At 36.7% G+C, this 16,035-nt stretch overlaps 1 protein-coding gene across 1 annotated transcript in view; it reads left to right on the top strand.

Annotated features, from left to right (window-relative positions):
• Window positions 1-9,065, top strand: part of Gc (group-specific component (vitamin D binding protein)) — a 31,329-nt gene extending 22,264 nt beyond the window's left edge. Inside the window, exons 9-13 of the mRNA XM_013020155.1 lie at window positions 1,634-1,763; window positions 2,243-2,340; window positions 3,831-3,963; window positions 6,986-7,038; window positions 8,910-9,065. Of these exons, the coding sequence (XP_012875609.1) occupies window positions 1,634-1,763; window positions 2,243-2,340; window positions 3,831-3,963; window positions 6,986-7,021 (397 nt within the window). The 3' untranslated portion in view covers window positions 7,022-7,038; window positions 8,910-9,065. The remainder of the gene's footprint in view (window positions 1-1,633; window positions 1,764-2,242; window positions 2,341-3,830; window positions 3,964-6,985; window positions 7,039-8,909) is intronic.
• Window positions 9,066-16,035: the final 6,970 nt, after the last annotated feature.

The following is a 16,035-nucleotide window of genomic DNA, read 5'->3' as shown; positions in this document are numbered from 1 at the left end:
TCCAGTCCAGCTTGAGTATACATGCAAGATACTATCCGAAAATTTACCATAGCAAAAAGAGCTGGGAGTTAGCTGCCGGCACCTTATGCCTATAATACTACCTACTTAGAAGGCTCGGATCCGAAGATCATGGTTCAAAGCCATCCCTGACAAAAAGGTACCCATGAGACTCTCATCTTCAATTAGCCACTCAAAAAATGAAGTGGAGCTGTGGCTAAAAGTAGTAGAGTGCTAGCCTTGAGCAAAAGTGCTCAGGTACAGTGCTCAGGCCCGGAGTTCAAGCCCCAACAACTGACAAAAAAAAGAGCTGAGGGTGTGGCTTAACTGATAGATTGCCTTTGAGTCCAAGGGCCTTTGAGTACAATCCCTAGGAACACAAAAGAGACACACACATAAAGAGAGAATAAAGGGAGAGCAATAGTGAATTTTTATTTTGTTTTTTTTGTTTTCTGTTTTCTTCTAAATATTTTAACAAGGGTTTATTCTTAGTGTAATAGGCTACTTACTTAGGGAGAAATGAAGGAAGAGTAAGAGAGGTAGAGGGGAGAGAGAGAGAGAGAAACATTTCTGTTTCCCTTGCAGAAAATGTAAGGTAAAGGCTCCAATAGCAGCTGTTATCTGCTGCCTTTATTCTTTTGGAGCTGGGAGAATGTATGTAGTCATGTGATCCAGCAACCTCCAATCAGTAGACAGTGGCTTTGGATGGCCAAGATGGGTGCTGCATATAATAATAAAATATGGAGATGTTTCTGGGCCCACCCAAACCATAAGACAATAGAGTTTGAGGACTTCTTTTCCCCAGGTTTGCTTCCCACCTTTCTGTCTCTATCCCTTTACAGAGAGTTAGTAGACTTTACCATTTCAAAGGAGTGGACAGATCAAAATAGCCTCCCTTAGCACCCGAAAGTATGGTGAGAGGGCACATGAATTGCTCTTTCCATTTGCTTCTGATTGTAACTTCTAGGTTGTCCCTTCTTATATCTGTTTAAAAAAATAACATAATTTTCCCATCTTTTAATCCATCTTCAGCTATCTATCTTGACTCATTTTCCTATTAAACACTTTGGTTCTTTACATCTTAAAAGGGAGGAAGAGAACAGATGGCCCATCTCAGTAACTGCTCCATGTTGGTTGGGTACTATTATTGGCTCTGCAGAATGGACTGTTGGCCTGCATCCCATTTCATATAACTGAAAAAAGAATTGAATACAACATGAGGAAAAAAAAGATTAGTCAAACTGTTTGTTGTTGTTTTTGTGTTTTACAAAAAGCTGCCTAAAATATTTAATAGATGTTATGCATAGGGTCAATTGTTTTACACATCAAGGGTAAGTCCCATATGAACTTAAATTCACAGGTTTTTATATAATTTATAAATATTCATTACACTCTTCCAAACAAGCAACTTGTGCTTTAATGAAAAGATTATTCCTTTTGAAAGCAAGTTTTTACAGCATTGTACTTTGACAAAATATTGTCTCATCCAAATCCCATTGAAATGGAGGTAATTTGGGCTCTCTTTTTAAATGAAGATCCACAAACCGGGTACTCTGCCATTGTACTAGGTATGTCCTGCTTGAAAACATGAACATACACCTTAAAGGATATAGTCTCCATTTCTCTCTGATTCTAGGTACACATTTGAGCTAAATAAAAGGACGAATATTCCAGAAGTGTTCCTCAGCAAAATACTTGAGCCAACCCTGAAAAGCCTCAGTGAGTGCTGTGACTTACAAGACCCCAGCACGTGTTTTAATGATAAGGTACCTGGTCCATGTCAACCACGTAGGTCAGGAGTGAAACCTCTTGTATTACTGATGTATTCCAATTCCCAAGAAAATTGGAATTACAGTTCATGGGCAAACCCTGTCCCACTGCCTGCTTTTCTGTGACCTATAAGTACAGAATGAAAATACACTTTCAATGACTGGGGGGGAGGGGGTGGGCAAAGAACACCAAAAGGAGTTTAAATTTCATGATATATGAAAATTAAGTGAAATTCAAATTCAGCCTTCATATTTAATTTGAACACAGTCATCCTAATTGTTTATACACTATTTATGATTGCTTTTGTATACAGTGAAGTGGTTCTAAACAAGAGCATCTAATGACCTTCAGAGTCTATAATATTTACTATTTGGACTTATACAGAAAAATGCCTAGAGTAACTAGGACTCAGAATTCTTGTTTAACAATCTCTTACAACAATGTTTCCAAACACAATATGTAATTTCTTTTACAGAACCCTCAACTGACAGTGGTACTAAATTCTTTCCTTGGAAAGGTCCATGAACTATGTGCCGATTATTCAGAAAACACATTTACGGAGTACAAGAAAAAGTAAGATACTTGTTTTGGTTGTAGTCTCCAAATGTATTAATACCATGTATCTAGTATTATGATTTAAAGGTATAATTGGAAACTTAGGCTGTGCTAAGCAAAGAACAATAAAAGGAGGTAAGATTAGAAGAGTTTAAAAAGTAGTCAGAATTAAATGTCCATATCAAAACCCACTGAGGTCTATTCTGGGAGGGGGTGGGGAATCTGTTTGGTGTACAATTAGAACCTAGACAAAAAATAGCAAGTACAGAAATTTGTCAGCAAGGACTTGATTCAAAATGGCAACAAACACATAACTTATAAACAATTTTGATCAAAGTGTTCTGTGACTATTACTATAAATATTGAGAAACTATGAAACTACTGAAAAATATTATCTAGCTTCACTACATATTGCCTGACAAAAAGACCTAAACTTTTTTTCTTTGTTTGTCGGTCATGGTGTTAAATTCTGGGCCTGGGTGCTGTCCCTCAGCTCTTCAGCTCAAGGCAAGCACTCTACCACCTGAGCCACAGCGCCACTTTTGGTTTCCTGGTGGTTAATTGGAGATAAGAGTCTTTCCTGAGCTAGCTGGCTTTGAACCTCGATCCTCAGATCTCAGCCTCCCAAGTAGCTGGGATTACAGGAGTGAACCACCAGTGCCTGGCAAGACCTAAACCTTTTATCTGATATAGTGTTAGTCATTCCCTTTAAGTTGAAAGTTTTATCAGTTAAGAGGAGAAAGCATTTCTTTATAAATAGGCATTAATACTACATAATAACAAAAGACACAGTATTTTTGGGAGGGGAGGGATACCTTCATTGAGAAGTTGTATAATTTCCATTTAAATTTATTTAGTCAATGTCTCAGATCCATTTCAAATCATCTTGGGCAAGCGAGGCCTCAAGTAAGCACAAATAGTAATCCACAATAAGATTTTCTGAAGAAACTTCCCCAAAGTAAGACATGTCTTCCAGTGACCTCCATGAAGTACCTTAGAATGTACTATAAGAACATGAAAATTTATGAAACTTGTTTGAAATAGTTCTTTCTCAGTTATCAGAAATCTGACCAATGGTGTGATCTAGAAGAGTATTACAGAGACAGTCTTAACCACCAGTTTTGAGTTGTAAAATTTCATGGAAGAACAATTGAGACATGCCACCAACCCTTACAGGAAATATTTTTAAGTTGCTTTTACTCTAAAACTGAAGAGAAGGGGAAAGGAAGTTATTCATGTTGAAATAATAAGCAAATTAGAGAGAAACTTTCAGTTCAGCTGCGATTTCTATGTTTACTTTCAGGATGCCGAATGAGGCATCGATCTCGCTTTGCAATCTCAGATTGACTCACCAAAAATCATCCGCAGAGTTAGACTTTTCTTAAGAATAGCAAGTATTTCTGGTTTTATTTTATTTACTCTGTGAGTTATGAAGGGGCCTGTCACTTTGTTTTAGCTATGTTTCTAAAATACACCTATAACACCTTACATATGAAATGATCTTTCAGACTCACAGAGCGACTAAGAGCAAAATATCCTGATGTGATGCCTGATTATTTGGAAGCGCTAGTTCACAGAAACTCAGACTTCGCCTCCAAGTGCTGCTCCATGAACTCACCTCCGCTCTACTGTGACTCTCTGGTAGGTAACCTTTTCATCACTGCAGAATATTGGAAGAGCTAATGCACTCCGTTCTTTCTTTCTGTTGAAACCTGTTATGTGATAAGCATCTCATGTTGCTCTTGTAGCTTTCTTACCTTAGAAATGACATGGTCACTTAAGAACTAATAGAAATGGAATGAGCAAAAGTGATGGAGAAATGAGTGCAATCAAGGCACATTGTATGCACATATGAACATGTCAACTAATAGGTGCAACTAGTTGATGCTGTGGGAAAAATAAGAAACCGAGGCATTACCAAATCTCTAAAATGTTGTAAGAAACAAAAGTGTGAATACAGATAGCTATGTACAGTATTTTTTTAGTCTGTAGATGGTAACCTATTCACAGCTTTTAATAAACAGAAGAATATAGTAGAGAGTCCATCTAATATAAATACTGCTTCAGGAAAATTCTATCTTGAACATAGGTATGTGTGTCTATGTAGATATATTCATATCTATGCAAATAGGCAGGTGAATTGATAAACAGAATGCTTTTAGAAAAATGAGATCATACCATAACTTTCATTTTAACTATAAAAATATTTTGGTTTTGTATGATGCAAGAAAAAAACTGAAGGTCACACCAATATTCTTTACCATAGCAGTTTATTTTAGAGTAAAAGATATTTTAATATTAAAGTTGTGAGTTTCATATTAAATGTGAGACATTCATAATTGTGATTTTTTCTTTTAAAAATGTTTTGGCTCCCAATTCAGAAATATAATGAAATTTGAACTCTGATACATCTTTCAATTTCCCTCTACACCTCATACTTCAGGAAAAAATAGCAACCATATTCATGCTAGTTGATTATGTCTTTCAGTACATAGAGACTTTGTGATATAGGAAGCAGAATATTAATAGTTTTGGATGCCTATGTTTATAGAATAACCTAAAACAACTCTATATGTTAAATGCCATTTAATTTCCCTCTGTAACTGTTGAACAAGAGATTTTATGTAATATTGGGAAATTGTAAGCTTATTCTAAGTTGGTCTGTTCCCCTCTGGATCATGGTCTTCAGACTTAATTTGGCTAATAATGAAAAAGGCTAAGTTTCGATAGCAAGACTACTACCATTGACTGAAAATTGAAGTTACGTTTGTTCAAACAGCAGTTCACCAGATTGGAAGTTTGTCACTCTGAACTCCATCTATCTCTCTTCCTTGGAATCTTTCTCCATCTATTATACTTTCTTTTTTAATTTCATTGCTTTTTTTGTGCTCACAAAATCTCCCTCTCTTCCTTCAATTCCTTTCTCCTTCTTTCATGTGCAGAACTGGTTAAGGTAGAGTCTGGCAAACTTTTGCTTTGAATGGCCTGGAACCAAATTCCTTCAGATCTTTGTCCCTCAAATAGCTAAGTTTACAGGTTTGTGCCACCCAGCCCAGCACAGTGACATTTTTGAGAGAATAGAGTTATCTTCTGATTTCTCATTCTTCTTTGTAATTTCTCAATCTTTTGAAGTCTAGCTTCTGATAGTACCATGATACCATCAACAAGTTTATACCACTAGTTTCCTTCTTGCTAAACCTAACAATGTTAATTAGTCCATAATAGAATTATGCACAAAACATTTAATACTCAAAACTATCCTTGAAACAGTTTCTATAACATCTATGTTAGCATTTACTACTCTTTTGGGCCTATAACGTGTTCTTATTTATCTTATCTTTTCCTCCTCCTCTACCGTTTCATTAAACTTCTCTTTCCAGTATTTTGTCCTTGCTCTTCAACTCCATGATACTACATTTTTCTGAGTGTTCTTGCACTCGTGTTTTTAATGTGCAAGTGTCTACCTCTCCTTTTATCACCAGACTTATCAGCCAGTTCTACATGCGGACTTTTATATGATTTCTTGTCCTATTAGAAGTATGACCAAAGTCTTTCTCCTAAAACCTCCTCTTAATGTTTCCCAAATGTCTCAACAACACCTCATTCCACCCATTGTCTCCAAATAAAAATTTAATGATATTTAACTTTTCCTTTTTATATATACACACACATACATATGCATACACACATATCCTATCAATTCTAATGCCTCAATACATCTTAGTACTCTACCTATCATCTACATGTGCATTTCCTAATTTTGGATTGCAATTTCCCAACTGGGACATACTCTGGCCTATCCACTGTCCATCTTAGTACTGAGATTAAAAAATAAAATCTCTGTGAAAATAGGCAAAGTAGATACAGTATCTTTATATCCAACTTTATATAACATGCCTTTATATTAAATAAATATATGTATCTATAAATAAATATGTGCTATATTAAATAAGTATATTTATATAATATTTATTAATAATTGTGTAACAAATATTTATTTAAATACCCTTATTAAATAAATTCATTTATACAATACTTAATCATTATTATTTAAGGAAAATGTGTTTTGTGGCTGTCCTTTTGTTTGATTCTAAGTTGAAGTTCAATTTTCAATTGGATGGTTTTTAATGTCAGAAGATTTTGGATACTTGAGTCTCTTTCCTGTCTGACCTCTAGCTCTATTTCTTGTGCATTCTTCCAAGGTTCTCCTGAACCACTTGTGCTCTTTCAGTCCCATTCCTTAAACTTGGTCTGACCTCAGAGCCTCTGCTGATGCTCACTGAGCCTGCTGTCCTCACCCATAGGTTTTGGGGAGCCCTTCAGATATCACCACCTCCAGGAACCCTTCAGCACTCAAGCTTTTTCTGTTATGCCATAACATTTTCTATTTACTCCATAATTAGCTCTTTTTAAATTCTATTGTCCTTTTTCTCATTTATTTTGTCCCCACAGACTAGAAACTCTTTAAGAGAGGGGACAATGTAGAGCGAAATAACTGTGGTGTGTAGCCAATAAAACGGCAATATAAAATCACATTTTGGCAATACTCTCATCATAAGACTGTTGTTCTAAGCAAGGTTTCAGATGCATATCTTCTGGATGATCTCATAGTCTTCGAATAAAATGCTTCATAAATCACAGAGAGTGCCACTTTTGCTTTCAGATTGATAATGAAATGAAAGACGTCCTGCAGTTCTGATGTGTATAGTATCTTTGGTAAGTACATTTTTAAACATGTAACACCAAAGACTCCAGCATTATATACTGCATTTTAAAAAATCACAGCCAACAGAGGAGATTGTACTCAAGTTATTTATCCTACTTATAATCAATTCAAATGCATTCACAATTGAGAATATAAAGCATCTAGACAACTTGGCTGTTTGTGCACAGTCAACATCTGACATGTTTAGGACTAAGTCCACATTTACTGGTCACATAATAACTTCACATCGAGGCTAATAATACCATAAAGATCATTTAAGGAATAATAAGATTGAGGCCAGACTGGGCAAAACTAGCAAAACCATAAGCAAAAAAAGGGATGTTGAGAGCTGGAAGCATAATCAAATGGTAGGTCGCTTGACTAGGAAGCCTGCATGAGGCCCTAGGCTTAGTCACCTTACTGTTAAACCATAGGATAATGACACTAGAGTCCCGGTTCTAAAACACAAACGAGTGCATTGTAATTTCTGGGTTCTAAGGAGAATTGTGGAATTCTGTTGAACCCAGATTCATCCATTATCTGTAGCATTGCCCCCAGGTCTTCATTTATGATTCCAGACTAACTGCTACTTTTCCCTCATATAAACTAGCATTTCTACCACATTCTAAGACATTTCTTCTATGATTTTTTTCCCTCCCTACAATAACCGAATAAGCATAATGCCATTCCTAAAACTGCTAATCCAACTTTGGTTGGCCATATATATTTTTTTTTCAATCAAAGCCTGTCTTGCTTAGAAATTTGAACTTGTAGACACTGAATCCTTTTGCTTTTTGGTGATCTGATCCTTAGGAACATGGCCAGTTTGTGCCTTGTATAATTAACAGTTTCGTGTGCTTTACTTTTAACTAAAGTGTTATTATAAGCTTTAGTTGTCACCTTGACAAGATCCAGCTTTATTCCCATTAGAGAAGGAATTACTCAGGTTCACAAAGCCAGTCATTTTTACTTTTTCTTTTCAGGCTTGTATTGTAGCGTTGCCTGAATTACCATGAGACAGAATTTTCCACACCATGTAGGACCAAGCTGGGTGAAAAATGTTTTAGAGACCAGATTCACATCAGGCACAGGCAGCTCACAGTGTGAGAGAAACATGAAACCAAGACAAACAGTAAGGAAGAGGACAACATATTCAAATCTTTCATCTCATCCTCACTCGAAGGCATAAACTTATGAACACAGTAAAATAGATGTTTTTGCACTGGGCTAGCAGAATTCAATTTTTAAAATAAGTAGAAATGCATTTGCTATAAGTATGATGATATTTTGTTTATTTTTCAGCTTTAACTGGCGTTTGAACTCAGGGCCTTGTACTTGCTAATCAGGTGCTTTGCCACTGAGCCATCCCGTCAGCCCTGTTTGGCACAATTATTTTGCAATAGAGTTTTACTTTTTGTCCAGCCTGCACCAAGACCTCAATTCTCCTATTTTGCATCCCACCATAGATGGCATAACAGTTATGAACCAACACATCTAGCTCCTCCTGTTGAGCTTGAGTTTTATAGGTTCGCTTTGTTTGTTTTTGCCCAGGTTGACCTGAAACTGCAATCCTCTAGAGTCCAGCCTCCAAAGTAGGTGGGACGAAAGGCACTTTATCACTATGCCCATAGGGAGTGTCTACAAACTTGTTGCCTGGGCTAGCTTTGAACTGTGATCCTCTTGATTTCAGTTCTCCAAAGAGGTAGAACTAGAGGCATAAACTATGTCCAGCAATAATTTTATTTTTTAAAAAAGGGGGACAAGTTTATCTGTGGCATAACCATAAAGTAGCATGATTTTACTTGCATCTAGTAAGAAGCATTATCATTGATGTCCATTAGCTGCTTTTCCAACATGTCACTAATTGCCTTTTCTCTAACAGACCTAGAGCTGAAACTTTCCCAGAGAACGACATCTGATGGCCCAAACTAAGCAAAACCACTGAAGCTTCTAGTGAGATTACTTAGATACTCCCTACCTCTTCCACCTATAACATGTTCATTCAACGGTCAGCATGATGATCTCCTCTAAAAATAAATTGAAATATAATGCAAACTCTAAACTCAATTGAGAATGGTGTTGATCTTGAGGACTGCACAAAGATGTGATGGTAGGCAGCTTCAACTGCACAAGCTATCCTCTTTTCTAGCTCTCTACTGATTCTGAAAGACTCAGAGCACTAGGCATGCACTTTATGATCCTAATGAGTGTTCACATCCATTCTGATTGCTACTCAGGATTAATAGACATCATTAAGGGAAAGCTAGTCTGCCTTCTATTGTGAACAGCCTGGGATATCTCACGTCTCAAAAAACAAAGCAAAACAAAAACACCCTCTTGCTTTCAGCTGAGAGTGCTAGCACTAATTAAGTACTATCTATTTTGCAAAAAGGAAAGTCTTTGTGGCTTTCATGTTTGCTAAAAACTCTTAAGAGCAACTTACTGAGATAAATTTTCAACTAAGCTCAATCTACCATATATAAAAAATAGATGATATTCAAAAAAGTGAAGATTCCCTAATCTTATTTTTAGAAAGTTTTCTGAAACAAATAATACAAGCCAAGAAATCTCTTGTATATGTAGAGCTAATTGAATCAAATAATATAAATTCACCTCATGAGAACTATCAATATAGAGATCAAACATTTTGTGGCCAATATGATGAGAACCAACTTAACTAAAACCAGCCCTGTAACTTCTCAAAATTCTAAGTCTCAACAAGGAACAAATGTTTACCATGGAAATAAAATGCTTACTCCCTTGCAGTATATGTGGTATAAGCTGCAGCCCTACCATCCACAAAATTTCCAAAATAGAAAATTAACCTGGAATAACAAGTTCTTCAGATGTCACAATGTCAAAAAGCAACAAACTATCCACTGCATGATAAAATAGCATCATAGGTAACATTTTAAATTGCTGTATTGAAAATACCTTTCCTGACACTTCAAGCAAATACTTCTGATAAAATACGAGAAGGTAAACCACTGAGCTTGTAAAGAATAAAGAGACTTGCCTTTCCATCCGGGCATTCCATGGAAGATTAATGGGCATGGCTAAAAAACCATGTGTGTTTGGCGGATCTCATTTGAAGAGTCATAATTTTCTGTTTCTAATTCAACATTTTCCAAAGGTATTTAATCATAAGCCTCCTTCTGTTTGTATTGCTCAGAATCATTGCAGTGTGAAAGTTTGGGAAATTCTGCTGTATTTTTTTTATGAGAAATGACATTTACAAATCATTCCTGAACTACTGAGAAGTGGTTCATTTGAGCAAGTACTTTTATGCTTGATTAGGTAGAACTGGATATTGGATTGACTGAACTTTGAACATCTTTCACTATTTTTTCTTATGCTAAGAATAATCAATCCAAATATCCTCTTGTTTTAGTATGAGTTTTAATATTAAATTTTACTTACATAATCATATCCATATATTTTCAATTTTCTAAGAAGCAGAAGTCTTTTGATAGAATAACTAACATATGCTTACTTCTTAAGTGCTACTTAATATTGAGATGCTTGTGAATTTTCATCTACTGTTAATCATAGTTGGTTCCAACAGGTTAATTTCAAGTCTTCAACTTTTTTGTAATACTTTAGAGATCACTTTTATCCAAAATCCTCGATCCTTCCCATGATAGGAAAAAAATGTACTCTGCTGTCTACTGTGTTTAAGAATGACAGGGTTCTCCTAATGAACAGGTTCCTTCACAAGATCAAGGCTCTCCAGGTAAACAAACAGGAGAGAGATTTCTTTTAAGGCATTTATTCACTCCATTGTGGAGCTGACAAGTCTGAAATCCACAGAGTAGCCCCCCAGACTCAAGCAGGATTTCTATGCTATAGCTTTTAAGTAGTTTTCTTTCTGTAAAAGCTCTCTCTCTCTTTCTCTTTCTCTTTTCCACTCTTCCTCTCTCTCCCTCTCTCTCATCTCCCTCTCCATTTTCCCTCTCTCTCTCCCTCCCTCTTTCCCTTTCTCTTTCTCTCTCCCGTTCCCCCCTCTCTGTTTGCAACTGATTGAAGTGCTCTAACATCAATTTATGGTAAATATGAACCACAGCTACAAAATATATTTTCAGCAACATCTAGATGGATGTTTTACCAAACAAATGAATAACTTCTGGGTAAAAATAACTTCTAGGTTCCCCCCCCTCAGATTCCTGGGTTATCTTCACAGGATTATGGTATTATTTTATCAAATAGAAATACTTCAGAAACATAATCCCTTCATGGAATATTCCTTTATGGGTATTTTGATTTTATAACAAAAGTAAGGGAAAACCCATTCTAGGATGTCATTTAATTCAGTAACAGTCCAGGTTTCCCAGTTTCTGTTGGGGAATAATTAAAAATAAGCAAGAAGACTCTGAAGATTGCTTTCTATGTCTCTGGTGTGCACACCTGTTCTCAGCAGGGAGCTTTCACCCCCACCCAACCTGTGGACAGCCTCTGCCTGCACAATACACTCCAATGGTGCACCTTAAAGAAAATACTAGCACTCAAAGGCTCAGAGTTAACCAGTCTTAGTAACATCTGCTGTGTAGGAAAGCCTGAAAAGTCACTCTTTAACAGCTTGGTCTTCTCACCCAAATTAGGAAAGAATCTGAGATCAGGCAATGGGTTCACCTGTTGGCTGAGTGACTGATCACACTCTGGCAATGATAAATGTCTAACCCTGCATTACTGCAATCTGTCACTACACTTTGATCAACATTTTTTTTTTGGTCCATTGTGGGGCTTGAACTCTGGGCTTGGGCGCTGTCCCTACGCTCTTCAGCTCAAGGCTAGCGCTCTACCGCTGGAGCTACGGGGCCACTTCCGGTTTTCTAGTGGTTTATTGGAAATAAGAGTCTCAAGGACTTTCCTGCCCTGGCTGGCTTTGAACCCTGATCCTCAGATCTCAGCCTCCTGAGTAGCTAGGATTACAGACGTGAGCCACCGGCCCGGCTACACTTTGGATATTTGATCTTAACTAGATAATGCATGAAACTTCTTTATCTTCCCCTAAGGAAATCGTAGTCATAAGTAATCAAATGACAAGCTTTTCCTTATCCACTCTCCCTGGGTGTGATATGAATTCTTTTTTCCCCAATCAGGCTGAGAGAACACCTAATTGTCCCTCCACCATATCTACTACCTCAAGATTCCTATTTCATAACATATGCCGCTTGCCAGGTTGTAGCCGGCAGTGAACAACAGCAGTGCCTACTCAATCATTCATAGATCAGGGGCAGGGGATTCCTATATGGTAAATTCTTTTTAGTGTCTGTGTCCGGTCTTCAATGTATAAAGATAAGATCTTTCATATGCTGTGCCATGAAGTCTCAGAACACATAAAATAAAATAAAAACCTTTGCCTCCACCTTGTGGGTAAACATCTTAATGCAGATTGTTGCACAGAAATAGATTCTAAAATCAGATCTTAATGAAATTCCTACTAGATTGCCTGAATATGCCTGGTACAACTGCTCTATGCAGAACAACATGGAAAGTGGATTAAGAAACAGAAGTTCCAACTTTTATTGAAAGACTCTGATTCATTTTAACAACTCTGTCAGTCTAACAGGTTTGTACACAACAGACCAAATGTTTGTGCAAATTTTTCATTTTATTCCTGAAAAATGTTTATATAGATATTATATATAATCAGATTTATATCTTAAGAGACAGTGTTGGCAATAGAGTATGGATATATTCTCTCTATAAAAGTCTTGCTAAGAATAAAACAGTATTTTAAATATATTCATCAAACATATAAAATATTAATAAAAAGCAGTAATGGTGTACTTTTAGCCACTTTCTAGGTTTTCAAATGACTTGCTAATGTATGATGTCAGCTTGTCTTCATCATAACCACATGGGCACATAATTCAGGTCCAATTAACACAAAATTTGCAGATAAATTGACTCCATGAGATAAAGTCTATCAATGTCATATGCTGTTGGACAGCCAGGACTGAACTTGACAATAGAGAGCACTTAGCACTTTCCCTAAATCCTGTGTAGTACTTAGTCATTTGCTAGATAAAATGTCACCTGAAACTGTTGAAGATAGGACCAATCATTAAGGGGTGCTCACAAATCTGGGATTATCTGGGCCTCACTGTTTCTCATCCAGGTGCAGGCAGTGGCTGGTGCAGGGCCCATCTTAAAAGCTTTTCCATTTCACATCTGTAGCTCTGGCATTGGAAGGAATCAAACAGCTGGGGTCTAGAGTAAGCGGAGCTCCCTGGTGATCTTCCCACATAGCATTCTCTGGTAGTCGGGCTTTTCACTTGGTGGCTGAAGGCTTTCCAGAGTGAATTTTCCTTCCCAAAAGGTATGAAGAAGTATGAAAGACATTTCACACTGACTCTCTGAAGTTATGCAACATTCTTTCCACTTTGTTGTATTTACCAAACAAGTTTAAAAGCTCAACAGGAAGGGACACAGACTGTAACCTTTTTTTGTGTGTGTGTGCTTTGTGCTGGTACTGAGGATGGAACTCAGGGCTTAGGCACTGTCCATCAGTTTTTTGTTCAGACTAGGGCTCTACCACTTGAGCCACATCTCCATTTCTGGCTTTTTGATGGTTAATTGCAGGTAAAAGTCTTAACGGTTTTCCTGCCTGGAACAGTTTCAAACCATAATCCTCAGATCTCAGCTTCCTGAGTAGCTAGGATTACAGGCATCAATCACTGGCGCCTGGACACAGGTTATTTCTTAAGATGCAATTTTGTTGGGAAAGGGATGGGATCAAAGGCTCTTTTCAGATGGAGATTCAAAATATTTGGCAATTGATATGTTATATTCCCGCACCATATAAGGAAAATAGGACACTAGTTAATAAGGATGTAAGGACCATGAAGGGCTAGCATTTGGTTCAGCTTGAGGTGGAAGAGCATATCACAATACTTTCTGGCTAATAGAGAATAGAATAACTGAGCTAGTGAGGAAGGGCTTTGGAGAAAATGAAGGAGTTGCAAAAGAAAACAAAGCAAGAAAGTCAGAGGTAATTTTTTTTACTTGGAAGGCCCTCAGAAGATGACAAAGCATTCCAGGGCATATAAAATAATTTGAATAGAATTCTAAATCAGATGAAATGTCCTATACATATACAAAGACATCAATGGTAAAAAAAAAACAGCAATTCAAGAGGTAGTTTCGTTTATAACAATAAGTTGAGATATTATCAAATGAAATAATAAACTCAAAATAAAGGGGGAAGAGCACAGGAGGAAATAACTCATTTTAATCTGCAGAATGTTTTTCTCATCTAGACTATCAAATATATGATTTGTTGTCATTCATAAGATCTCAATTATGGTATCCAAAAGTGAAATCAACAATTACCCTCAACCATTACTCCAATTGTTTCTGTGAGAAAAGCAGAGAATTACATTGTGAAGAATCATCAGCTATTGACTTGAATGCTAATGAAACCAGTTATTTTGATTCAAATAAAATCAATACTTTCATCAACTGAAAATTACAAAAGTCAATTTGTAACAAACAGCACATGTTCTCTCTGATATATGGAAATTAGTTTTAAAATATACTGGGATATAATAAATTATACAGGATTCTAGACACCCACACACATTAAGACCAAAAAAGGATACTCTTAAGGGAGAAAAACAAAGGTACAAGCCTATATGCCTCCTTATATTTATATAAAAGTATACATATACATATATATATATATGAACTCCCAGATAGGAAAACAAGAGATCTCTCTTTTTTATTCATAATTCCTTTTACATGGTTCTCTTCTTTTCTTTTTGTATGGTTCATTTGCATGTATAGCTTTGGAAGGGTCAGGGTGAGGGTATAGAACTCAAGGGATAAAGGGTGAAAAAGTACAGCAGTGGAGCTCACTGGGCATTGATGAAAGTGAACGAAACAACTCCTGAGCAGAGACAGGAGGGAGGGACTGCAAGAGAATGAGGGAAAAGAAGACACTATATGAGAGAAAGTTACCTGAGTCGTGTAACTGCAATCCCTCTGTACATCATTTCTATAACAATAAAGTAAATAATAAATATGAATGAATAAATGATATATCTCCTAGACATTCTTGACTTCAAACATTCCATTCTTTTCTCTTTGAAACCTGACCAATCAGCAAAATCATTTGCCACTATTCATGAAACATATACATTTATCTTTCTACACACAAAAATAAATGTATGATTGGGCTACTGGTGTGGCTGAAGTGGCAGAACTCCTGCTCATCAAGTAGAAGGCCAAGAGTTCAAATCTAGTACCATCTGCCTCCAAAGGAAGTGGGTATCCATGGGGCACTCTATCCATTGTGGGAATCCTTCTTCACCTGCTATGTTTTAATGTTACCATTGAGCCAAGATATGGCATGTCCCTCCATCACCGCTATAAAAACCACAAGTTGTTTTCTTTTTAATTTAGAACAACTATACTTTAAAATACTATTCCTCTAAGTATTTCTAGGGCCCTCTACCATAAATATTGAGGGCAAATTTCTGACAGGTCAAAACAAACTTTCCAGAAGTATTAGTTTTATCATTTTTAAGGTATAACACTATTCATAAAAAAGTAGATCCAGCCTTTTCCTCTATTTCTTAGCTATTTCTGAAATACAACAATGATACCAGAGCTTGCTGTAGTTAAAATACATGAATAAAAAGGAGCTATCTGTGAGGTTGGCCACTCTACCCTCTGATGGAATCCATGAGCAGAATAGGGAATGACAAATGACAGGACTTCTCCCCAGAAAGGCACCCTGTCACAAATGTGTCAGCCACCTGCAATCTCCTTTTGTGCTCCAAGTGACATGAGTCCATTGTTATCAATCATTCAAATACCTTGAAAGAATTAGGCACTGGAAAGCTAATAAATGGCCCTATACCAGACATACTGATGCATGCCTGTAATCCTAGCACTTGGAAGACTAAGGCTGGAGGATTATAAATTCAGGGGCGAACAGGGCTACATTGTAAGATCTTGTTTCAAATAAACACACCCATTAGCTTCACTGTCTCTCCAGCTTG

Source organism: Dipodomys ordii, unplaced genomic scaffold (assembly GCF_000151885.1).
Source record: "Dipodomys ordii isolate 6190 unplaced genomic scaffold, Dord_2.0 Scaffold49, whole genome shotgun sequence".
NCBI lineage: Eukaryota > Metazoa > Chordata > Mammalia > Rodentia > Heteromyidae > Dipodomys > Dipodomys ordii.
This window is presented reverse-complemented; position numbering and strand designations above follow the sequence as displayed.